We start from the raw sequence: 24,748 nt of genomic DNA, 5'->3' as shown, positions 1-24,748 counted from the left end.
CTGAACCACTGAGCACACACACATTACCTACTCATGCTTGCTTATTATTTTTTATTATTTAGTGTGTGTCTTCCTCCTTTAGAATACAAGCTTCACAAAGGCAGATTTTTTGCTGTTTTGTTCACTGATGTAGCTCAGACTCCTATAATAATGCCTGGGATATGGTAGATGCTTATTACTTGTTGAATGAATGAATGATTGGAGTGGCAAAGAGACTGTGGATATTGGAGTTGAATTGATCTCGGGTCAGTCTTGGCTCTGTTATTGATTGATTTAACCTTCTGAACCCCAGTGTCTCTTGCATAAAATGGGGACCCACCCTCGTATCCTTTGGGCCTTTGTTGGAGGTCGATGATGTTTGTTGGCACTCAGCCCAGGGGTACCCAGTGGGCACTTGATGGGCAGTGGCCCCACCGTGGGTGCTCAGGGTCGGGGGGGGCATGCCCTGTGAGGGGTCTGGGCACGTGTATTTCAGTGTGTGCCAGCGCGGCTCGTTCCAGTGCACCCTCCACCCCTGCGCCTCCACCTGCACGGCCTATGGTGACCGGCATTACCGCACGTTTGATGGGCTCCCATTTGACTTCGTGGGGGCGTGCAAAGTGCACCTGGTCAAGGTGAGCGCCCGCGTGTGTCTGCACAGTTGGCTCCATGGGTCCCCAGAGCGACTCATGCATAATTGGATGGTTGGGGCGGGAGGATCTAAGCCCCGGCGTTCGGCAATTCAGAGACTCAAAGAGGTGCTGAGGAGCAAGATCAGGGCTGGACAGAGCCCACCAGTTATAAATACCCCAATCCCTGTCCACTCAACATTATAACCTTGCCCTTCTTGGGTGTCAGTGGTTTTTCTGTCTGTTATAGTAAAAATGAATACCTTCTGGGCCCTCATTAGATGCCTGGTGGTCTACCAAGCCATTTTAAAGCATTATTTCACTTGATTCTTACAGCAACCCTAAATGAGAGAGTTTGTTGAGCCCGTGTTAGAGATGGAGCAAATTGGGCTGAGGAAAGTTGGTATCTCACCCGGTTCACACACTAGTCAGTGACAGAATTGGGGTCAAGCTGGAACCAAGAAATCTGACTGGAGAGTTGATGTGTAAAGGAGTCATGTGTTAAAGCCACCAGCTCACTCAGAGGAAAAGGAATGGTGATGTAGGAGAGCATCTTAGAGGCAGGATCCCCTCCAGGAGGAGAAGAGGGTACCAACAGGGCAGGTGGGAGAGGCCTCAGGCCCTTTGGCTAAAGCCCTGCCCATCCCATCAAATAATAGTAATAGTAATACCTTTTACGGGCTCCCCTTGTGGCTCATCTGGTAAAGAATCCGCCTGCAGTGTGGGAGACCCGGGTTTGATCCCTGGTTTGGGAAGATCCCCTGGAGAAGGGTAAGGCTACCCACTCCAATATTCTGGCCTAGAGAATTCTATGGACTCTATAGTCCATGGGGTCAGAAAGAGTCAGACATGACTGAGCGACTTTCACTTTCAATACTTTTTATGGAATAAGCCCTATCTATGGCGCAGACACTGTGCTGGGGTTTTTCATATAATTTAAATGATTCCGCGAGACTAAGATGATAGACCCTGTTTTATTTTATTTGTTAAATCTTAAAGGCTTTGCATGCTCTTCGCTAACATTTAAAACAATGGAAAGGCATGTGTTAAAAACGAATATCCCTCTTCACATCTCTTCTGTTCCTGTTGCCTGCTGAATAAGCACTCATAACAGACAGGAGTGAATCCTGGAGGAACATGAGTAGGATTACGCAATTTGCTTTCATCACTTGATAGTATACTTTGGGCATTATCTCATGGTTGGTAAATTTCTCATCTTTCTGTAGAATTCCACAGAAAGGATGTGCTCTAGTTTGTTTTATTATCCACCAGTATTTAAATACTCAATGAATATTTGTGTGGATGTGTCCCTAGACTCTTAGAAGTAGAATTTCTGTAAAAGTTATCCCTTTAGAATGTTGTCTGGTGCCTGCAGATTGCCCTCCAAAAAGGCTTACACTACCGTCATCAGTGTCTGTAAGACAGTGCTCCTTCCATCACATTCCCGTCAGCACCAGTCATCCCTATTATATATTCATTCACTCATCAAACACTTTTTGGAGAACCCCTACATGCACCAGGCACCCAAAACAAAACTAAGCTTCAGAGAACTGAAGTAAGTTGCCCAAAATCACACCACTCATATGAAGCAGGAGTGGGTTGAAAACCACGTCAGAGTCTGCATCCCTCTACCCTGTGCCTCTCAACAGAATCTCTTCTCGCCCTGGTTTATTGCGCTAACTTATTTCCCCCCAGAGCACATCGGATTTCAGCTTCTCTGTGATTGTAGAAAATGTAAACTGCTACAGCTCTGGCATCATCTGCAGGAAATTTATTTCCATCAACGTGGGGAACTCACTCATTATCTTCGATGACGACTCAGGAAATCCCGTAAGGCCTGGTGCAGGTGAAGGTTGTATCAACAGTTTGCCCGTTGATGGGGGCAGAAGGGGGTTAAGGACTGGCTTCCTTATCACAGCACTTTCTCTTGGAGCCACTGAGTGATCAGCCCAGATTGAGTTCCTTGGTCATGACCAAGAACCCCGAGGTCACTGTCAGGACATGAGGGAGGCAGAGGAACTGGTGAACTCCTGGGGCTGGGCAGTGACTTGTTGCCAGGCCCAGCTGACCCAGCTACTGGGGGATGCTCTGGCCTCAAGAATGTCCATCTCTGTCCCCCTAGAGCCCCGAGAGCTTTCTGGATGAGAAGCAGGAGGTCCACACGTGGCGGGCAGGGTTTTTCACGCTGGTGCATTTCCCACGGGAGCACATCACCCTCTTATGGGACCAGAGAACCACGGTGCACGTCCAGGCCGGGCCACAGTGGCAGGTAGTCACGTGAGCAGTGACCCTTATTGGTGCTGTGCTCCTCCCAGAGCCAAGAGCCCGTGGGTGTCCTTGCATGAGCTGTACCCTCGCCAAAGAGCCAGGTGCATCATACCTCTGTCCTTTCTGCCCCGCCTTGCCCTGGGCCCCTTCTCTCTGACTCTCCTATCTCTCTGCACTCTGTGACCCCAGTAGCTGTTTCTAGGCCCATGACAGACTCCTGGGCTCATAGCGACCCCCCCGCCACGCCCCTGCCACCTATGGTTCACCCTGGGAATGCCTGAAACTGATCATTCTCTCTTCTTTCAGGGCCAGCTGGCAGGACTCTGTGGGAATTTTGACTTAAAGACGGTCAACGAGCTGCGGACCCCAGAGAACTTAGAGTTGACTAACCCGCAGGAGTTTGGTGGCAGCTGGGCTGCAGTCGAGGTAAAGCCTCTCCAGGCTGGCTCACTCCCCCCGCTGCAGATGGACCCTAGTCAGCACTGAGAGAGCCTGGCCACAGGTCAGGGCAGAAGGACATCGGTGCAAGGCTGCTCCCGCAGCCCGCTGTCAGCCTCTGAGCTGGTGTCCTCAGCCCTGTGGTCTGAGGGCAGGCACCATCATCCCATCTCTCAAGTCAGTCCCTGGACCGAGACGTGGTGGGAGAGCTGGGGCAGGGAAGCAGGCAGAGTCTCTGCCCTAGGAGAGGTGACCACCTAGTAGGGAAGATGAGGCTTGTTGAAGCAGGACCATTCTATCCATCTCTGTGAGGTCTAGCACAGAGGAGAGACCAAGCGAGAGCTACATGGGTTGAGGCAATCAGAGAAGACTTTCTGAAGGTGGCGGGACTAGTGTGGTACTTAAAAGATAGACCATATTTGGATGGCTGAATGTATCAGAGAGAAGACCTCTGAGAGGGTGGACAATATTATCTGAGGCAGAAATTATAGGAGATGTCTCTGAGGTTTGGAAGATGTCTGACTGAGGCTGCCAAGCTGTGAGGGGCGAGGGGACAGCACTGAACTGAGAGCAGAAGGCCTGGGTTCTTGTCTTAGACCATCCAGGGACTTGCTTGGTGACCTTGCATAAGCCCCAGTTTCTCTGTGATCTGTGAAGTGAAGGAGCTGGAAGAGGAGTGGTGGATAGATTTTACCTCCTGTGACAAATCTGATCAGTCAGATGAGGCTGCCTGGGAAGCCAGGCTGAGAAATGCCAGCCCTTGTGTCAGGATCATCGGGAAGAACTGCGATTGATTAGTTATGTCTGCCATGGATGCTGCATTAGAGGGTGGTGATGAGAATGTTACATATTTGCCTTTCCTGGACTGAGTGGTCTTCCGTTCCTGATTCTCTGTTGGAGAGTAGACGGAGAGAAGCCTGTATAGACTGGAGTCAGGGGAGCAGTTAGTCATGGCATGGAGCTCAGGGAAATCCTGAGATGGGACTAATGTTTTCTCAAAGCCTCAAAAAAGTGTGCTCTTAACAGAAAAGCTGAATGGGTGATTAACTTTCATTACTTCCCTCCTCTTACCCACCCCCTAATGTTGTTTCTCTCTCAATAATTCCTATGGGCACACTCTAGGATGCTCAAGTGACAATGTAGGCCCAAGGGTGGAGGCTCAGCAGACGTCAGGGTGATCTGTATTCATTCACTGTCGCAACATACCTATAGACTTAACAGCATCCAGTTACACACGCGAATTATCTCACAGTTTCTGTGGCTCAGGAGTCAGGGTTCCGACTCGGTTCTCTGCATACAGTATCACAGGCTGCAAGTCAAGGTGCCAGCCAGGGCTGGGCTCTCGTCTGAAGGTGTCCCTGGAGAGGGCTCTCCTTTCCCAACCACTCATGTGGCTGTTGACAGCATCTGAGAGAACTTTCATTTTTTTGCATGCTGTTGGCCCGGGATGACCCTCAGCTCCTAGAGACCACCCACAATTCCTGCCATGTGCCATTCACAGTCGGCGAGAGAGGGCCTCCAGCCAGATGGGCCCTGCAGGCTTACGTAACATGATCATATGCAGTCACTGACACACACCCACATCCACGCATCACCTTTCCCATCTCTTGTTGGCTGTCAGTTTGGTCCCTCCCACATTCAAGGGCAGGGGATTATCCAAGGACATGAACACAGGAGGCCAGCATCAAGGGAGATGCTCTAGGAGTCCCTCCACCACATCAGGCAGTGGGCGTGTGAGGGGTCAGGAGATCAACTGTGCTGCCTTTGCCCCGTCAGTGCCCAGACACTCTTGACCCCCGAGACACTTGTGTCCTGAATCCTCTCCGAGAACCCTTTGCCAAGAAGGAATGCAGCATCCTGCTCAGCAAGGTGTTTGAGACCTGCCACCCTGTGGTGAGTGGATGCCGGGCTTTGCTGCTCCTGAGACTCACCCCCTCGCCCCGTCACCTCCCTGGAGTCCCTTCTGCCCTCAGACCCTCTGCCGTGCCTTGGTCTAGAGGAGAGACTCACCTCTGCCATCCCCTGCCTCTGGCCTTTTCAGATAACTCTGTCCTGTTTCCCCGGACAACCCAGGACAGACAGACAGTCACAGCTTCTGTGCCCTTTTCAAGCCTATCTCCTTATGTCTCTTCCTCCCAAGCAGGCTGTTCTTCTGAATGGTGAACACAGATCCCTCATGCTGCAGCAGCAGCCCTCAGGGGAGACAGAGGAGAGCTGGTGCTCAGCTCTGCACGGGCCCCTCTGGGGCCTCGAAGGCTGCTGTCAGACCCGTCTTGACTGTGTCTGGCCCTGGATGGGGGTTCACCCCCCACATCTGTTTCTTAGCCGCACCCTGAGGCTCTGGATCCTATAGCCTAGGCCCAGAAAGGAGAGAGCTTAGTTCTCAAAAGCGGGGTCTGCCCAGGCCATGGAGTTAGCGTTTCCCTCTGAGCTGCCTGCCTTCTGCCCTCACCCAACATGGGCAGCGCACACCATCCTTCACACTTGTGCTGCTCCCTGGGGCTGAGTGGCATCAGCCCAGAAGCTAAAGGGCTAACATTTAGGGCCTGTCCTCTGACCTCTGACTTCTGACCTCCTCCAGGTCGACGTCAGTTGGTTTTACTCAAACTGCCTGACAGACACGTGTGGGTGCAGCCGGGGTGGCGACTGTGAGTGCTTCTGTGCCAGTGTGTCCGCCTATGCCCACCAGTGCTGCCAGCATGGGGTGGCCGTCGACTGGAGGACCCCGCGCCTCTGCCGTGAGTGTCCAGACCCATCACCTGAGGGGGACAGTGGGGCCCCCTCTCTGGGCAGGCCTGAGGGGTCCCATCACTCTGGTGAGCATCTGTGGAGTACTTACCATGTGCCAGGCATCAGCATGGCTTGTTTGTATAATTCCTCAAGTTTTCAAGTACCCAGGTGGCTCTAGTGGTAAAGAACCCGCCTACCAATGCAGGAGACATAAGAGATGCAAGTTCAATTCTGGGTCCAGAAGATCCCCTGGAGAAGGGAATGGCTACTCACTCCAGCATCCTCGCCTGGAGAATCCCATGGACAGAGGAGCCTGGTGGGTTATAGTCCAAAGGGTGGCAAAGGGGTCAGACATGACTGACACAACTTAGCACGCATGTACCCTGTGAAACAGGACTGTTTATTCCTGTTTTACAGTTGGAGAAATGGGTTAGAGAGAGATTCAGTAACATGCTCAAGGTCACAGAGGTTGGTGGAGGAGCCAGGGCTCATCTCCATGTGGTCTGGGTGCAAACCCAGGACTGTGCTCCTGACCAGTTCACCTGATAAGTCAGGAGCCCTGGGTTCCAGACTCAGAGCTGCATTTGCAAGCTGTGTGACCTCAAACTAGATCTCCAACCTCTCTGGGGCTCAATTATTTTTATCTGAAAAATAGGAATAGACCTGTCCCACAAGGTTTATTGCAGGGGTCAAAGGAGACAGTGAGTATGAAAGCCCCTGTCAGCTGAGACACATTAAGGCCTATCAGAGACACCACAAGATAGTAGGGTTTTTTGACCGTTGGTGGTCTACAAAATGCTTTTGGTTGCACACTCCTATCAAGTAAAAACATATGCACATTCACACACACACCCATACATATATATACATAGGTTCAGTTCAGTTCAGTCGCTCGGTTGTGTCTGACTCTTTGCAACCCCATGAACTGCAGCATGCGAGGCCTCCCTTTCCATCACCAACTCCCAGAGTCCACCCAAACTCATGTCCATTGAGTCGGTGATGCCATCTAACCATCTCATCCTCTGTTGTCCCTTTCTCCTCCTGCCCTCAATCTTTCCGAACATCGGGGTCTTTTCAAATGAGTCAGCTCTTCACATCAGGTGGCCAACATATTGGAGTTTTGGCTCCAAATAAGTCCTTCCAATGAACACCCAGGACTTACTTCCTTTAAGATGAACTGGTAGGATCTCCTTGCAGCCCAAGGGACTCTCAAGAGCCTTCTCCAACACCACAGTTCAAAAGCATCAATTCTTCTGCTCTCAGATTTCTTTATAGTCCAACTCTCACATCCATACATGACCACTGGAAAAACCATAGCCTTGACTAGATGGACCTTTGTTGACAAAGTAATGTCTCTTTGTACATGTACATGTATACATGTATATATATATATATATATACACGTACATACACATACACACACATGCGTGTACACGCACATGTATACATATATATACATATATGGAGAAGGAAATGGCAACCCACTCCAGTGTTCTTGCCTGGAGAATCCCAGGGACAGAGGAGCCTGGTGGGCTGCTGTCTATGGGGTTGCACAGAGTCGGACATGACTGAAGCGACTTAGCAGCAGCAGCACACATATATATACATATATATGTACATGTACATATACATAGGTACATGTACATGTATATAATATTAGTAGTGTAAAGTATGCCACAAAACAGGTACAAAAATAAATATTTAAAAGATGGAGTAAAATACACATAAATTTGAATGATTTATTGTTTGTTCCTGCACATCAAAGATCTTCCGGGCACAAGACGCCTCACTTTGGGACACAGCACTAGTGCTAGAGCTGATGTTACTGTCATTTTTCGTGGGGGCATGGGTGCTTGGCATGTCCTGAGCCCGGGGAGCTCCAGGCAGGATGACCTCAGGAGGAAGATGGAGCAGAATCACCTTTGGTTTCCCCTTTCTCTGCCTGTTTTACCCTGAGACCCACCGCAGATGCCTTAGGTCCTCGTGCGGTCTGCTTCTCCTTCTACTTTGGCAGGAGTTCTTCAGGAAGGAGGCTTCCCTGGTGACTCAGGAGGTAAAGGAGCCACTGGCAATGCAGGAGACACAGGCAGATGCAAGTTCGACCCCTGGCTCAGGAAGATCCTCTGGAGGAGGGCATGGCAACCCACTCCAGTATGCTTGCCTGGAGAATCTCATGGACAGAGGAGCCTGGTGGGCTACAGTCCATGGGGTCACAAAGTATCAGACAGGACTGAAGCGACTGCGCATGCTCTTCTGGAAGGAGAAGGGAACATGTCTATTGAGGATCCACTGTGTGTCAGGCTCTGTGCCTTCTGTGCATTAAATCATTTAATATTCAGGATGAGGGAAATGCAAGTGAGGCCAGTGCCTGGAGCCTAAGATTTTAAGGAGTACCGAAAGACTCAGTAATCAAGATAAATCACATTTTCAGGCAGTACTTTTTAAAAATCAAAACTAATGCAAGAACATCTTCGATGAATAAAATACCACAATTTTAGTAATAACAGGCTCAATATTATTGATTTTTCTTTTTGCCTCAGGCTCCAATATGGCTCAGCAAGGTGCTGTCACTGATTTTTGTCTTTGTTTTAAAATTTTGATATGTTGTTCATCATGGATATTTTTCATTAATTCTGAAATTTAAAAAGTTGTATTAAAGTATGACATATCCTGATTACTGAGTGTTTTTTGAGGTTCCCTTAAATTTTGCACCTGAGAGGACCACTTGCTTTAGTCCAGTTCAGACCTTACTGGTCTGTGGGGCAATACTTGTGGTTCCCATCCTACAGAGGAAGACACTAAATTTCAGACAGGTTGAGAAACTTGTCCCCAGTATGCACAGCTGATGAGTGAGAGATGGGATTTGAACCCAGGTCTGTGGGTCTCTAGATAGCTGGCTTTTGGGGCAGCCTGGTACACGCTTGAAAACAGAGACTTGGAGATCTGAGTTTTAAGTTCAATCTTCTGAATCCACAAGTGAGGAAAAGCACAAACTTGCCCATAACCGCATGGTGGGTCAGTCTACTTATTCCTAGTGCTCTTTCCAGAGGGCAGTGCCAAATGCAGAGGAATAATGTTCATCATGGGGTGTGGAGGGTGTGGGGTGGAGTTGGTGGTCTGTGAGTGAGGGAGGCCTTTATCCCAAATCTACTGGGTCAACTGACTTCTCATGGTCTTGCTCCTGGGTTTAGGTGCCCCCTGCAAAGTGTTAGTGATAGTTGCACAGTTGTGACCTTTGTGACCCATGGGGCAAGATGCCAAAGGGCAAGACCCCATGTACTGTGTAGCCCACCAGGCTCCTCTGTCCATGGAATTCTCCAAGCAAGAATACTGGAATGAGTGGCCATTCCCTTATCCAGGGATCGAACCCAGGTCTCCTGCATTGCAGGCAGATTCTTTACCTTCTGAGCCACCAGGGAAGCCCCCTGCAAAGTCCCCAGCTTATCCCCATGGACTGATCCATGGCTGACTTGCCAAGGGAACAGGCTGTGGTGCTGTGCTAAGCCACTAGAGGGCGTATGGAGCACATACTTGGCGGAGCTCATCAAAGTCTGATGGAAACTGCACTCAGGGCCCTGGATCCTGGAGGCCTTTGGGTCCCTTTCCATGCTGTTGAAAGACTAGCTTCTGTCTTGTGCTTGCATTTCTCTATTACCTTCCACATTTTCGACTGGAGCTTCCATTTCTTTCTTTTAAAAAATTTTTCATTGTTATTTTTTTAATTGAAGGATAATTGCTTTACAGAATTTTGTTGGTTTCTGCCAGACATCAGCCACAGGCTTACATATGTCACCTCTCTCTTGAACCGAGCTTCCATTTCTTGATTCTATTCTTGCCCTTTGGGATCACACAGAATACACCCTTCTGTCCTAGCAGTCATCATTCATTCAGTTCATGCTGAATGCCTACTCTCGGCCAGCCTTTGAGCTTTATGCTGGGGGCAAAGAGAGGAGCCGTTGTATTTCTTACACTTTAAGACATCTGGATCAACCACCATGTCTGAATCCTGGAGTTTGGGAGGCAGGCCAGGTCCAGCCCTTGGGGAAGGAGGGAGAGTTGGGATGCTAGGGCCCTTAGCCTTGTCCATCTGTCCCAGGCTTCTCAAGAGGTCTCTGTTCTCTGTCTTTCAGCCTACGACTGTGACTTCTTTAACAAAGGTAAGCTCAGCCTTGAAAGCCGAGGCATTGCCATCTGTGCCCTGGTGCCACAGCTCAGCCCTCCTGAGGCCCTGCTGGCCCTGAGTGATGTGGGGCAGGAAGACTCCGTCAGGCAGAGAGGGCCCTGACAGTGCAGGGCCCAGAGATGCCCTGGGACTCTGCCCAGCAGCTTCTGCTGCCTCTGTCCAGAGCCCAGGGCAGGCTAGCTTCCCAGGCTAGCTTCCTGCTCACATGGCAGCTTCACCAGGAAATGGAAACCCCTTTTGCACCCACGTGCTGCTCCATAGCCTTTATCATCTGGCTTATCAGGCCCATGGATTCTTGTCTTGGGTTTCCTGAAGTTTTGAGTTGGCAAAGGCAGATGCAAACTGCTCTTCCTTTGTTGGGGCAAAACCTGTGGTCCAGCGTGGTCTGTCAGATTTATCTTCAGTTTCAACCAAGGTCACAGGGTAACGGGATACGCTCCAACTTCTCATTAACTAGGTCATGACTAAAGACTCCAGGAAGGTTAATGTCCTGTGTTAGAACCAATTAGTCAGTTTAATCACTGGGGTTGGATGGGATTGGAGGGCTGCCCAGGAATAGTTTTCAGCACCGATCTTTGTGCGGTGGGGCCAGGTTGGCCGAATTAAAAGCTCATCAAGTCCTTGGTCCTTGGTGCCATTCACCTTTGACTTCTGAGGTCCCCTCTGCCCCTGCTTCCAGGCACCATCCTGCCAGGAACAAGTCTATATGGGTACAAGCCCAAGATTTTTCCTTTGTTACCCACATGATCAGATTTTGGTTTGCAAAACATCCCCTGGAGGGAGTATAGCAGGTAAAACAGTGGGGGCCTGACTAGAGGGACAAGGATACCAGGTAGGGGGTCCATGAGATGAGAGGTGGACCAGGTACAGCATGATCATTCACAATAGCTGCAGTGGCAGCTCAAGGGGCATGGGTTTCCCAGACAATCACAGCAGCCCTGTAGCTGACCTCACAGGCTCTGGTGTGCCCTGCCTTCCAGGGTCTTCTTTCCAGCTGCAGTCCCTGCTGTGACTGAAAATATTAGCCTCAAGGGGCTCCTGATAGCCCCCGACCTTTAACTCCTGGAGGCCTGAATCTGTACTGGGAGGACTGCAGTCCCTTCACAGGCAGGGTCTGTCTGACACCAGGCAAGACATTTCAGCAAGACAGCTCTGAGCAGAGTTTTCTCCCTTCTGTGGCATTTTGGGTGGCAGTAACTGACAAAGGACAAGCTGCTTCTAGCATCCTCCACCCACCTACCCACCCACCCATCCATTCCTTGCTCGGCTTTTCTGCCAACATTTTCTCTGGTCCAGGCCCTTGCCGGGTGCTGAGGATGCAATGGTTAATGACACCTGTCCCAGGGGAGCTCTGGAGCCAGCCCACCCCGACTCTCTAGAGCCCACTGTGTCTTCTTCACTCCACATTCAGTTGGTGTTTGAAGCTGACCACTGGTGGGAGTATTCACACCATGGAGATCAGCAAACATTACCAAATGGGGGTTTGTGTATTCATTTTTTGAGTGCTGACTGTTCACCATTTCCCAGCACAGCACTGCCTGTGTCCCATCTGGTAGGGGAGACAGATGTGGACTCCCCAGTTGAGACCCTCCACGTAAGAGCTGTGATCAGCGTGTGCCATGCACTGGCGCTGCTGGAGCACAGGGGAGGAAGGGTGCTCACGTGTGAGAGGGTGCGGGGAGAGCTGCACCACAGCAGCGGCATTTGAGCTGGGCCCCAGAGATGGAGGAGGCGTTGGTCGCAGGCACAGACAGGGAGGACTGTGCTGAGTGGGTGGGACAGCAGGGTGGAGACAGAAGGTGGAGCGCCGTAGGGTTCTTACAGGGAAGAGCAGAAGTTCGGTGTGGCAGGGGCAGGGGTTGGGGCTTGAGGGGTCCCTGAATTCAGGCCAGGCTCTTGGACTCTATCCGAGGGCAGAGGGGAGCTGTTGAGGAATTGCAGCAGGGACTGGAAAGATGACTCTGGAAGGCAGGGCACACCAGAGCCTGTGAGGTTGGTTACAGGGCTGTTGTGATTGTCTGGGAAACCCATGCCCCTGTCCTGCCTGTGCCAACAACCCCAGGAACCCAAGAGACCCAGAAGTGACACATGTTTGAAAGAAGTGGATAGACGCTAACGCTGAGCCCAGGCCTTTCTGGCCTTTACTCTCCAGACCTTGGTGGGCAGAGACTAGGCAGATGTCTTCTCCCAGGGGCAACTTTGACCAGCACAGCAGCTGGGATGGTAGAGCCTCAGGCAGGGGGACCCAGATGCCCACCCCCACCCCTGTAGGGGTGGCCTTGTTTCCAGGCTTCCCGCAGAGTGATTCAGGGGCTATGAAGGGGGTCAGTTCCTCAGTGGCTGGCAGCTTGGGCCTCCCGTCCCTTCCTTCTGGAAATCAAGGTCCCCAGGGCCTGGGGTGAGGGACCTGACCCAGTGGAGCTCTTGGGCCTCTCTTCTCCCTGCTCTCCAGCAAGTCTGGGCAGGTAGGGATAGATAGGAGGTGAGCAGAGGCCCAGGGAGGCAGGGATTATGACTGGGCCCGCTTTCTCCAGCACTAGGGAAAGGCCCTTACCAGCTGGCCAGCTTGGTGGCTGGCGGCGCCTTGGTGGCCCTGAAGCTGGCAGGTGGTGCCCTGGTCCTAGTGAGGGCAGAGGACGTGGCGCCGGGGGACATTGTGAACTTCCTGCTGACGGCTGCGCTGTACAAGGCCAAGGCCCACGGTAAGGCCCGCCCCGTGGCCCTTGGTGGAAGAAGGGGCAGATGCTATGGCCCTAAGCCAGCTCTGGTAGCTGGAGAAATGTGGGATTCCAACAGGCGCCCCTTTCCTACTTGAGACAGGGTTCTGGGTCAGCCTCTCAGCCTCTTTCAAGAGACACTGTCCATCTTCTTCCTGAGAGATCAGGGAGGCCAGGGTCCCGATGAATCTGTGCACCCTGCTTCACACAACAGCTATGGTCCAGAAAACCCGGGTGGCAATAATTACGACTTCCCCTCCCCTCCCCTCTGTCTCGCTCTTCCTCCTCCTCTGCCCCCTCTATTTTTAAGATTAGACAGACTTCAAATGCCAGGGGGGAGCTGGCTAATGTCTCGACTCCAGCGGAACTTCTCCTGTGAATGGAGGAGCGGGTTCTTGATTTGCTCAGGTTGCGGTTCGGAATTCTGGATTTGGGGTTAACACAGACTGAAGCACACAGCGCATCTCCTGAGTCTCAGACCATCAGCAGACCCGAAGGCTTAGCTATAGTGGGCACCGTCTTCTCTTCAGAATGCAATAGTGCCTGAGGGTTGGCAGGACCTTGCCTGGTGGGGAGTGACCCCCGGGTGGGATTTGTGTTGGGTCCTGGGCCAGCCAAAGCCTCAGTTCACCGGTGCTGGGAAACCTTCTCCTCTGTGACCATTTCTGCATGACCCAGCGTGTGGTCTCTGTGATCAGTTTCTTCCCCAAATCCTGTTGGTCCCATCTAGTCAGTATCTCCTAATCACAAGGATGGTTCACACAGCCAATTCCAGCGTGGACTGGAGTCTTGAACCAAGACACGTCTCAGAGAGTTCAATCTAGCCTGAGAATTTAAGTTCTCATATTCTTAGGATCTGTGGTTTGTCTAGCTATGAGGATCATCCTCCCCCCTCTCTATTTCTCTCCCCTCCTCCCTCCTTCCTCTCTCTCCTCTGTAGCTTCCCTTGCCTCCCTCCCTTTCATTGAGCCCTGTTCCCATGCCAGGCACAGAGTTGGGCACCAGGGGACCAGCGGTGTCCGAGACATCATCCCTGCCCACCAGAAACCCACCGTCCCACTCAGGGGACACAAAGGCAGTTACAGTGTCTGTGGGAAGGCGAGGCCCCCAACTCAGTCTTGGGGAGTCAAGAGAGGCTTCTTAGAATATGTTCCTCGAGGGGTTGGAAGGGGCCAGGGAGGGACCTGTAATCCAAGTGGGTCTTTATCCTGAGAGCAGTGGGGGGCCATGGAAGGGCTTTAAGGAGAGGAGGGACACCCCAGCACAGCTCGGGGTGATGTCCATGGTGGGGTGAGTCAGGGGTACAGGAGTAGGTGCCGGGAGGAATCCCGTCAGTGCAAGGCAAAACATGGGCATGAGGAGCCAGGGACTAGGCTATGGGAGGGCCAGAAGCACCTCCAGTATCCCCCAAAGAGAACGCTTCCTCTCTAGACATTCCTGACCTTCAGATCTGTGTGGTCCTGCTTGAAGAATTAAGGGTGTCTTACAACCTTCCAGATGTAATGCACCATCTGCTTAGTGGGAACTTTCTATTCCCCAGTCAGTATTTTAGTCCAGTAAGTAAGGCCTAGTGGAGAGGGGGTGTTGATTTTCCAGTGGTTTTATGGCATGTTAAGCAGAACCTAGAGCAGCCTGACCCTGGAGAATGTCATTGTGGATGGGATGCCCCGAGGCTGTGAAAGCCAGCCTCCATTTCCGTCAGACCTGGGTTTCCTGAGCAGCTGGGGGCAGGACCTAGTGAGGACCCCGCTTCCCCTCCTACCCCATCCTGTGCTCCTTCCCTGTGCTGAGCCCAGAGTACTGGGTAGCAGAAGAGAACGTCCCTTCCAGGTAAGCTCTGGGGTGGCTACATGGAGGAGGTGTCCTTTGAACTTGGCGTTGAGGAATGTGAAAGACTGTGATGGAAAGAAATGTCACAGATGTGAAAAGGTCACAAAGAGGAGGACTCAGCGGTCATTTAGGCCTAAGCCTCTCGCTGGCAGTCTTGAGCGCCTGTGGAATGTACTGAAGGAACACATGGCCACAACCCGGCAGCACATCTCCCTGGAGTATCAGTTTTCATTCAAGATTTTTAGAGGAGGTTATCTATTATTGATTCTATTATTTATTATTAATAATAGATTTATTATTAATAATATCTCACTCTTTTGTAGTACCTACCATGTGCTGGGCACTGTTCTAAGTGTTTCACCTGTAATAACTCATTTAATCCTCACAACAGTCTTAGGAAGTAGGTGCTATCATTTAAATTATTTTTCCAGTTTACGGATGTGAGAACTGAGGCCCAGAGAGGTTAAGTAACTTACCCAAGGGCACATCACTTGGAAGTGACAGCAGCCCACTTTTTGATAGGCTGCCTCCCAACAGAGAAATTAAAAGAAAAATAAAATTTAGAATGTGGAAGGTGAAAATCACTTGATTCATTAAGGTGAAACACAAGACTGTACAGTCAGTCCTCTGTATCCATGGTCCTACATCCATAAATTAAAACCAACTGCAGGCAGAATTTCAGATGTGAAACCTACAGATCAGGATGGATGACTGCTAGGACATTTAACATAACAGACTTGGGCATCTGCAGATTTTTGTACTGAGGGATGACTGTACCTCAAGGTTTGGGTTTCAGTCTCTCCCCTATTAGGAGGACTTAAGGACAAATGATTGAGAAACTTGATTTAGGCCAACCCCAGTCTTCACAAAGGAGAAAGCCAAGACTCAGAGATGGGGAGTGACTTGCCTGAGATCACACAGCAAGGGACTTCACACTCCACACCTCTGGGGTGCCCCATGCCCACTCCTGGATCCCATCCCTAGGGCTGACTGCATGGTGGTTAAGAGTCTGGACGCCAATCCTGCCTCCCTCGTCCACCATCAGTGTGACTCTAGGCCTCGCTTCTCTCATCTGTAAAATGGGAATAACAGTGTCATCACCGTCTAAGCTATTATACAGAATTTGCTTCTTCTCTAAGTTTACTCCCCATGCCCCTCCATAGCCGCTACTTGAATGTCAGCTCCATGAGGACAGGGGTTTTGTCCTTTTGTTCTCTTTTGTGTCCCCAGTGCCTAGAACAGCGGCTGGCACATGATGGGCCCTCAGTAATATTAGCTGCTGAATGAGTGAATTCACTACCTCACAGGGCTCTCTTGGAATTTAATACAAGCAGCAAGCAGAGGGCTTACTTGCTTAGCATTGCGCCTGGCATGGAGTAAGTCCTTGATCAGTTGCAGTTGTTGTTGACATTAATAATGAATTCTTCCTCAAGTTATCTCAGGTCTTCTCACAGCTGCCCAGGGAGGTCTAACAGGAACTCCTGGGGCCACGAGGGGAGGGGTGGTGATGGGGGAGACGCACAAGGTTGGGTGCTGGGCTTTCACACATTGTTCATCCTTCACAACCTGGAGGCGTTAATTCACTTGCCCACAACATGCCAGCCGTGGCGGGCAGGGACTCCGGACACCTGCTTGTGGATTTGGGTCCTGACCCTGCAGGGCCCTGTGTGTGTGTGTGTGTGTGTGTGTGTGTGTGTGTGGTGTGTGTGTGTGTGTGCACGCGCATGTTTGTGGCTGGGGGGAGGATCCACCCAGCAACAATGCACTCTCTAGAAATAGGCCTTTGTGGAGACAGGAGAGAGGACAGAGGGGCCCAGGTCTGGAGCAGTTTCCCCTCCATGAGTTGGAGTCAACTCCCCAGGTCCCCCAGCGCTGGCCCTCTGGGTTTCTGTGAGGGGCAGGATCATGGAGACTGAAGCCTGGCAAATCAGCAAAGCCCAGCTTGTCCAGTACGCCCCAGGGAACGGAACTCCGCTGGGACGGCCATTTCTTTCTGTCCTGCTCCCCGCCGTTTTCTCAGCATCTAGAATAGCACCTGGCACACGGAGGGGCCTCAGAGATGCTTGCAGGAGGGAAGGGGGAAGGGGAAAATGGGGGAGGGAAAGAGGGCGGAAGAAGGGAAAGGGGGAAGGGAAGAAAGGGAGGGAGGGGGTGGTTCGGTTACTTGCACAAGGCTCTGCAGTTCGGACTGTAACTCCCCCCATTGCCAGCCCCCAGGCAGAGGTGGTGTGTGCGGAGGGGTGGCCACGGGTGGGCCGAGGGGAGGTGGCTCAGGCTTGGAGGAGCAGGGCCCAGTCCTGGGTCGCTGAGACTGCAGACGGTGCCTGGGTGTCTGCCCCACCCCCGCCCATCTGGATCCCTCTCTGCCAACTTTAACCCCCACCCCGTGGCTCTTTGCAGACCCAGATGTGGTGTCCCTGGAGGCAGCAGACAGACCTAACTTCTTCCTCCACGTCACAGCCAATGGGTCTCTGGAACTGGCTAAGTGGCAGGCCGGCGATGCCTTCCGCCACCATGCCTCCTTCTCGCTGCACCGGGGGACGTGGCGGGCAGGCCTGGTGGCCCTGGAGTCCCTGGCAGAGCCCGGGGCCTTCCTTTACGTGTCGGGCCCAGTGCTGGCCCTGCGGCCGTACGAGCACACGGAGGCCTTCCGCCGGGGCATGCTATTCCGCCTTCTGGGTAGGTGTCTACCCTGCCTCACCCTCCCTGCCCTCTCCCCACCTCACCCTTCCCATTGCCCCTGAGAGACAAGACCCTCACTCTCCTGTTGCAGGGAGGCCACAGGGTGCCACCTCTGAGATGGGAGGGGGCCTGGTCTCTGTGTTGGTGGCCCAGGGAGCCTTGGGCAGTGCAGCTTGGTGCCCAGCCAGCCTCCTGGGTCTGCCTACTCCCACAGGCCATTTACATGGTCTAAAAATAGGGCGGCCTTTGTGGAAGTGAGGAGGAAAGTGATCATCCTGGCCGCAGCTTGCGTGGCCTGCTGGCTCAGGTTTCCTGCTGATGGGGGCACATGCCTGCCCTGTGAGCTCAAAGACTGCCCACTGGGGCACAGACAAGGAGCCCGCAGACCCCTCATCCCGCTGAGAGGCCCCAGACCCTGGATGGTAATGGGGCAGCTTCGTGCCCTTTCTAGCCGAGACCAATGGCTTCCAAGGCTTTGCCATACCCCTGCCAGGTGGGTCTGCCCCCAGGGTAGTTGTTCTCTGCCTACACCATGGCGACAGTGATTATAGTGTCCTTACCACTCCAGGCTGGCCTGTCTTGTATGTGGACATGCATGTTTGTGCTTGTGTGGGCGCCAGTGCTGTATGAATTGATGTGTTCACATGCACACGCATGTAAAAGTGTCCCCAGTCAGCCTTTCCTTTACCATCCCCTGCCCCTCCCAGCCCAGGGCGGGCCCAGCTCATTCTTATACTCAGCGGTCACCTGTCAAGTCCACTAGGGACCCCACCCAGCATGGATTCATCACTGGCTATGATGCCAGGACTGTGTCCCTTGCTGGAAGTCACCAGGGCAGAGTGAAAAAAGCCCAGGCTATGAAACCAGACAGCCTTGGGTTTGAATCCTGACCCCGGTCCTTGGCACTTGGAAGAGCCCCAGAACCCCTCTCCCTGTTTCTTCACCTGTACAATGGGGACATTTGCCTCAGAAGGTTGTTGTGAGGATTGACTGTCTCCTGGGCTTTGCTCTGGGCCTGGCTCACAGTAGGTGCTCCTCAGATGTAAATTCCTAGTTCTGGTCTCAAGGATCTTAGAAAAGCAGGCTTCTTTACAGTCAGCAGCAGTGTTGGGGACTGGGGAGTCAGGATGGGGCTGTTCCCTGCAGCCTGGGGAGCTTGCCCACACCTCCCAGCTCAGGCCACGGTTTCAGAGACTGGTCACTTGTGCCAGTGTGGTCTGGGGTCTTGGTGGCTCAGACAGTGAAGAATCTGCCTGCAGTGCAGGAGACCTGGGTTCGATCCCTGGGTCAGGAAGATCCCCTGGAGAAGGGAATGGCAACCCACTCCAGTATTCTTGCTTGAAGAATCCCATGGACAGAGGAGTCTGTTGGGCTACAGTCCATGGAGTCTCAAAGAGTTGGACACAACTGAGTGACTAATATACTACCTCGAAACCCCCCCATGGTCTCCAGACTTTCCCTGAAGATCCTTCATTTGTCAAGGCACTGGCTACAAGGCCTTTTTGGAGGAAATCACTTCTGGGAAAGTTTAATATTCCCAGCATCTTCTGTGCTGTTTCCTCATCTTTAAAATAGTGCTACTTGTGAGGATGAGTGAGTAAATACCTGTGAAATGTTGAGTGTAGTGCTTGCTGTTAAGAGTTGGCTGTTGTTATCATTAGCCACCAAGGTCAGAGGGGGCAATTCTGGCCAGCAGGGTCTCAGAGGAGCAGGGTGACAGGGCAGCCTCATGGAAAGGTCAGGGGTCCCAGCCTCTTTGGCCACTTCTCAAAGTCCAGCCCCAACTGCCTGCTCCATAGTCCCACCCTGCTGAGACTTCAGCCCCCATAAAACCAAGGTCCCAGGGTCCCAACCCAAGGATCTCCCAGACACTGACCTCAACTCTCAAGAATACAGTGTCTCCTTAGGTTGCCTTTTCATTTTATTTTAAAATTTCTTTTCAGTCTTCAGTTTTTTTCCATGAGTCCATTCATCTCTTCTCTGGGGCAGGGTGGGCATGGGCTGAGCTGGGATGGCCTCTGTGCTCGGGTACCTGGTCAGGAGTTGGTGCCTGATGTCGCTCAGTCTCGGGGCCCTGGGTTTGGGTGCCTTTCCAGATGCCAAGCCCTTGGGGGCTGCCTACCCCACTTGTGAGTGGCACTATGATGCCTGTGCCAGCCCCTGCTTCCAAACCTGCCGGGACCCACGGGCAGCCGGCTGCCGGGATGTGCCCAGGTGAGGGGTCGTGGAAGTCAAGGTGCGTACATCAGTGTTTGAGCATTCATCTGTGTGAGTGGGTTTGTATGCCGTCCGTGAGTTTAGGCATGAGCTTGTACTGACGTGTGTGTGTTTACAGATGTACTTGTATATATATGTTTTGTTTACTGGGTACGGGGATGCGTGTGACCCAGGGTGAACCTGACTGATATGGGCATATGTGAATATGGATTTGTGCATGTGTGCATATAGCTGAGCCCTGTGTGTGTTCATGTGGGTGTAAAGGGTGGCTGTGGGTGCACAGGTGTACACAGCTGTGTGTATGTACTTGTATATGAGCTGCAAGTACATGGTGTTGGTGTAGCTGGGTGTGTGTGCATAGGAGTGTGTACACTGATGTTTTGGCAGACTGTGGACATATAAGTGTCTGTGTGAATGTTTTTGAGTCCTGCAGGTGTGGAGAAGAAACATGAAAATGTGCCTAAATGGAGACACGTGTGCCATGTGTGAGTGTGGGCACCAGGTGTGCATAACCAGCCCTTGTGCTCCAGACCATTAACTAGCGCCCTGCTCTGTCCTCAGGGTGGAGGGCTGTGTGCCCGCGTGTGCCACCCCCAAGGTCCTGGATGAAGTCACACAGAGATGCGTCCACTTGGAGGACTGTGAGTGGCCTGGACTTCTCACCCCTCCTCCAAAGTCTTGTAAATCCCCCGATCTCACTGACCAGTCATGCTCACCAGAGCCCCCTGGTCCCTGGAGAAGCAAAGTCAGCAGAGGGGCCTCTGGAAGGTGACGATCCTCTAGAGCGGGCAGGGACTCATCCAGTCCATTACCCCACTCTTCACAGAGAGAAAAAATAAGGCCCATGTGGGGAAGAGTCTGGCTTGGGGTCCTGTGCTGAGAATGTGGCCAGATTCAGACCTGAGGTCACTGGGCTCTGGACTCAGGGTTTGAGGTGTGGGGCAGGGACCTGCTGATGTCTTGAGTCATCTGACACCACATAACAGAGGCCCTGGGTGGGTCAGCAGCTGCCTGTCCCCCTCGCCGAGGATGCTAGCCTAGGAGCCTCCCGTCACAGCCCTGTCCAGTGATGACCCCTGCACACAGGAGTCACCCCATTGGCTGAGCCTCTTCTCTCGTCTGCCCCAGGTGTGGAGCCTGTGGATTTGGCTCCCACAGAGGCCCTTGGCAATGAGACCCTGCCTCCCGGTCAAGCGCTGCCCACTCCCAGTGACAGGGAGCCGCAGTTTCCACAGGAAGCTACCAGGGCCTCATCCCACAGGCCAGCGCTCACACCGACTGCCCCGCTCACCACAGCCCTGAACCCGCCCACAGCAGCCACGGTGGGGCGAGCGTTGTCTCCAGGCCCCGCCCAGGCCACTCAGCAACAGCTCCTGGGAGTCGCAGCCTCTAACCTCCCCGAGCACCCCACAGAGGCCCCGGCCAGCAAGGGAGTGACCACTGGCCACCCTGCTAGCCCCGGAGCCCCAGAGCCCTCATCCCTCCCCGTTTCACAGCACGTGCCCACATCTGGCATGGGGTCAGGTGCCATGGAGACGACCAGGGTGACCGTGATCCTGGCTGAGAGCCCCAACATCACAGTCTCCTCTCTGTCACCCCCTGCTCCTCGCTTTCCCCTCGTGACCAAAGCTGTGACGGTCCTAGGCCTTGGCTCCTTGCCCGTTAAGACGACACCCCTCCAGCCCTTCCCCAGCCTGGAGTTGCCTGCAAGTCCTTCCTCCAGGCCTGTGGCTTCGCTGGCAGTGACCTCCAGGCCCCCCACTTCCTCAGCAGCCCGCGAGGCTTCGCTGACACCTGCAATGACGAAGGTCACGACTGGGACAGGGGTCCCACAGTCCATACAGGCCCAGGGCCCTTCCAGTCCCAGCAGCCCCCCAGCTGAGGCCAGAACAGCTGCAGAACAGATTCCTGCCCATCCCCTGGTGACTGAGAGCGTGGAGACTGTGCCTTCCCCAGAGAAGGTCCAACCCGGGCCCAGCCAGCCCACAGGCCTGCCAGCAGCCCCACTTCCAAGCCCGTTCCCCATGGCCCCAGCCCGCCCCTCCCAGCACACCACCACAGCCGCCAGGCCCCCAGCTCGGCCCTCGGGGACTGCAGCTGCCGCCAGCCTGTCTACAGTTGCTCACGCGCTGGGGGCCACACCCTTCACCACTCTGGAGTCCACCCGGCCAGCCCAGCTCCTCTCTGGCCTGCCTCCTGACACCAGTCTGCCCCTGGCCAAGGTGGGAACGTCCGCCCCAGTGGCCACGCCTGGCCCCGAAGGCTCTACTCTAACGCCTCCACTCCAGCAACAGGCCGCGTTTCTCACCGCGGCCACGACTCTGCCTGCTGGGACCCTCGGTCCTGCTCCGCCTCTAACCCCGGCTGTCGTGACCCAGGGTCACCCGCCCGGTCACGTGGTCCCTCAGGCAACAGGCACGGCTCCAAGCCCGCTCCTGGGAGCCACACTGCCAACCCCTGGGGTCGTGGCTGTGGCTGAAGGGGCAGCCTCCACAGTATCTGCTGCCCCACGAAAGAGCACCACGGAGAAGACGGCCATCCTGTCCAAGCAGGTGTCTCTGCCCACCCGGGTATCCAGCTCTACCCAGGGAGGCCCCACGGAGCTCATGCCTGCGGTGGCCCACGCTGCTGCTACCTTGATGACAGGGGCTGAGGGCCCCTGGGCCGGCACGGTGCCCCTGGTGCCCACATCCTACCCGCTGAGCCGAGTCTCGGCCAGGACAGCCTCCCGAGAGAGCCCACTCGTTCTGCACCCCCAGCTGGCTGAGGCCCACAGCACCTCGGCAGGACCTCAGCCCCCAGCGGTGCCGGAGGGAGAGGCCACCACTCAGCAGTCCGGGCGCTCGGCGCCTGCAGTCCAGAGCGTCTCAGTGGGTTCAGCCGAGGCCTTGGTGACCACCGCTGAGGCCAATACATCTGCTGCCTGTGTCGTGAGTGACTTGTCAGGGTCTGCCCCCATTTGTGGACCGTCCGTGCCTTCCCTCCTCCTGTGCCCCGGGGACTGGACACCATCATGCTCTCACATCCTCACAGCTGACTGCAGCTTCTTAGCCAGCTTCCAGACTCCCAGATGACCATTTAGCGACCATCCTGGCCCCTGCCCAGGCGCCTCGGGCCCCTGATGGCGTAGCAGGTCCCGCATACCCCACCTGGGGCCCAGGGGCCTGTTGGATGGCTTGGTGGGACAGCCAGTATGACAGCATGGTGTGCTGGTGTGCGCATAGCGTGTTTATGTCTGTGTGCCCACGCGGGACTCTGTGTGAACTCTTTTGTGTTTACATGTGTGGGACTCCCATGTGAACCCTCATCCATCTGCACGTGTGCTCTTGTGCATGTGATGTATGTTGTTGCAAGATGGTATATGTCTGTGTGTTTGTAGGAAAAGATAAAGTGTGTATGAGTGCGTGTTTTGGGTTTCTCTGAGTCTGAGCTAGTGGTCCGCACGCCTCTGTGCCTAGAGCTCTCTGCAGGGCCAGGCAGTTATGTAGACTCTGGGACTCAGTCCCTGACTCCAGTCTCACGCTCAGCCCAGCCCCAGGCCCTCGATGTTGTGTTGGGTGGGTGGAGGGAGGGTGAAGGCACCGTTTCCTCGTCGTTGTGCCTCAGGGTCCCCTGCCTGCAAGAACCTGCAAGGGTAGGGATCTGTGCCCTCACGGCTGGGGGTGGGCCAGGGCAGGGGGCGTGAGTGGCTGGGGCCCCAAAGGGGTCACTCAGGCTGTTCCTCCACCCTGTGCCCCAGCCGATCGCCGAGCAGGACTGCGTCCGCCACATTTGCCTGCAGGGCGAGCTGATCCGTGTGAACCAGTCTCAGCACTGTCCCCGGGGCGCCGCACCCCCGCGCTGTGGGGTCCTGGGCCTCGCCGTGAGGGTGGGAGGCGACCGCTGCTGCCCCATCTGGGAGTGCGCCTGTGAGTCGTGGGGTCTGCCGGCACCTCCCGTGTCTTCCTCATACCCTTACCCTAGCCCGACCTCTGCCCCTCACCTGTGTGCTCTCGGCTCTCAGGGTAACTTTGACATGAACCCGCAGTAGGACCTCTGACCTGGCAGATTCCCTACTCCTGTGACCTTTGATTGTGGGACCCTCCAGCCAGCCCCCAGGCCCTCTGGATCACCCCAGAAAAGGCCTGGTGCTCCTGAGTGGCCTTGGCCCTGGGGGCATCTGTTTATTCTTCTCATCTCTCCCCTCCCCAGGCCGGTGCTCAATTTTCCCTGATCTGAGCTTTGTCACCTTTGATGGGAGCCATGTGGCCCTGTTTAAAGAGGCCATCTACATCCTCAGCCAGAGACCGGAAGAAATGGTCACTGTCCACGTCCTCGACTGCAAAAGTGCCAACCTGGTGACTGTCCCCTGCTTCCCTTCCTGCTGGGACCTCGGGACTTGACTAGGTTTGGAGGGGAGACTGAGCAACCCTTTGTTGAGGGTTATCAGAGGCCCCTGCCCACAGCTCCTCAGGCAAGGGCGGGGTGGATGTTTTCTGGAAAGAGTGAGTGGAGCGCCACCTCCTGGCCCTTCCTAGGGCCTGCACCATTCACTGCTCATCTTAGCAGCCTAGGCCCCTGTGAAAGGTACTGAAATACTCTGAAATTCAGAGGCGCTAGAATGCCATCACTAGGATGTGGTCTGTGGTCAAGGATGCTGGCTGCAGTGAACCACCTACCGGGATGCTCCCATGAGCCAGGTGGAAGGAGACAGCTTTTTGGGGGGCTTGCAGGAGGTCAGGTGGAACCAGAGCGTTCTGTGGGATTCTGTGCACCATCTGCACAGCTGCAGTGGGTGCTCTTAGCATATTGTAGGGGTGTTGGCTTAGGGGAATGGGGAGAGCTGCTCCCCAGGAGGAGGAGCCAGCAGCACTGGCCTCTGGGTTGATGACGGCGGGGTTCTCTCTGTAGGGGCACCTGAACTGGCCCCCGTTCTGTCTAGTGATGCTGAATGTGACTCACAAGACCCACGAGGTCACCATTGACCGCTTCAACCGCAAGGTGAGTGCATCAGGGAGCCGGCCCACAGGTCAGGGCAGCAATCAGGTGAGGGGCAGGAGGGGCTTTGAAGCTTATTCATAACTTGGGGTAAAGTT

General features: G+C 54.0%; 1 protein-coding gene across 1 annotated transcript in view; it reads left to right on the top strand.

Moving 5' to 3' along the window:
• Window positions 1-24,748, top strand: part of OTOG (otogelin) — an 83,519-nt gene that overhangs the window by 32,337 nt on the left and 26,434 nt on the right. The window contains exons 24-38 of the mRNA XM_069554723.1: window positions 476-614; window positions 2,304-2,438; window positions 2,731-2,877; window positions 3,183-3,302; window positions 5,091-5,207; window positions 5,896-6,052; window positions 10,175-10,201; window positions 12,762-12,929; window positions 17,175-17,453; window positions 19,553-19,670; window positions 20,235-20,314; window positions 20,802-22,603; window positions 23,413-23,581; window positions 23,865-24,010; window positions 24,564-24,653. Of these exons, the coding sequence (XP_069410824.1) occupies window positions 476-614; window positions 2,304-2,438; window positions 2,731-2,877; window positions 3,183-3,302; window positions 5,091-5,207; window positions 5,896-6,052; window positions 10,175-10,201; window positions 12,762-12,929; window positions 17,175-17,453; window positions 19,553-19,670; window positions 20,235-20,314; window positions 20,802-22,603; window positions 23,413-23,581; window positions 23,865-24,010; window positions 24,564-24,653 (3,694 nt within the window). The remainder of the gene's footprint in view (window positions 1-475; window positions 615-2,303; window positions 2,439-2,730; window positions 2,878-3,182; window positions 3,303-5,090; window positions 5,208-5,895; window positions 6,053-10,174; window positions 10,202-12,761; window positions 12,930-17,174; window positions 17,454-19,552; window positions 19,671-20,234; window positions 20,315-20,801; window positions 22,604-23,412; window positions 23,582-23,864; window positions 24,011-24,563; window positions 24,654-24,748) is intronic.

Source organism: Ovis canadensis, chromosome 15 (assembly GCF_042477335.2).
Source record: "Ovis canadensis isolate MfBH-ARS-UI-01 breed Bighorn chromosome 15, ARS-UI_OviCan_v2, whole genome shotgun sequence".
Lineage (NCBI taxonomy): Eukaryota > Metazoa > Chordata > Mammalia > Artiodactyla > Bovidae > Ovis > Ovis canadensis.
Note: the sequence above shows the minus strand (reverse complement) of the source record. Positions and strands in the feature narration are given on the sequence as shown.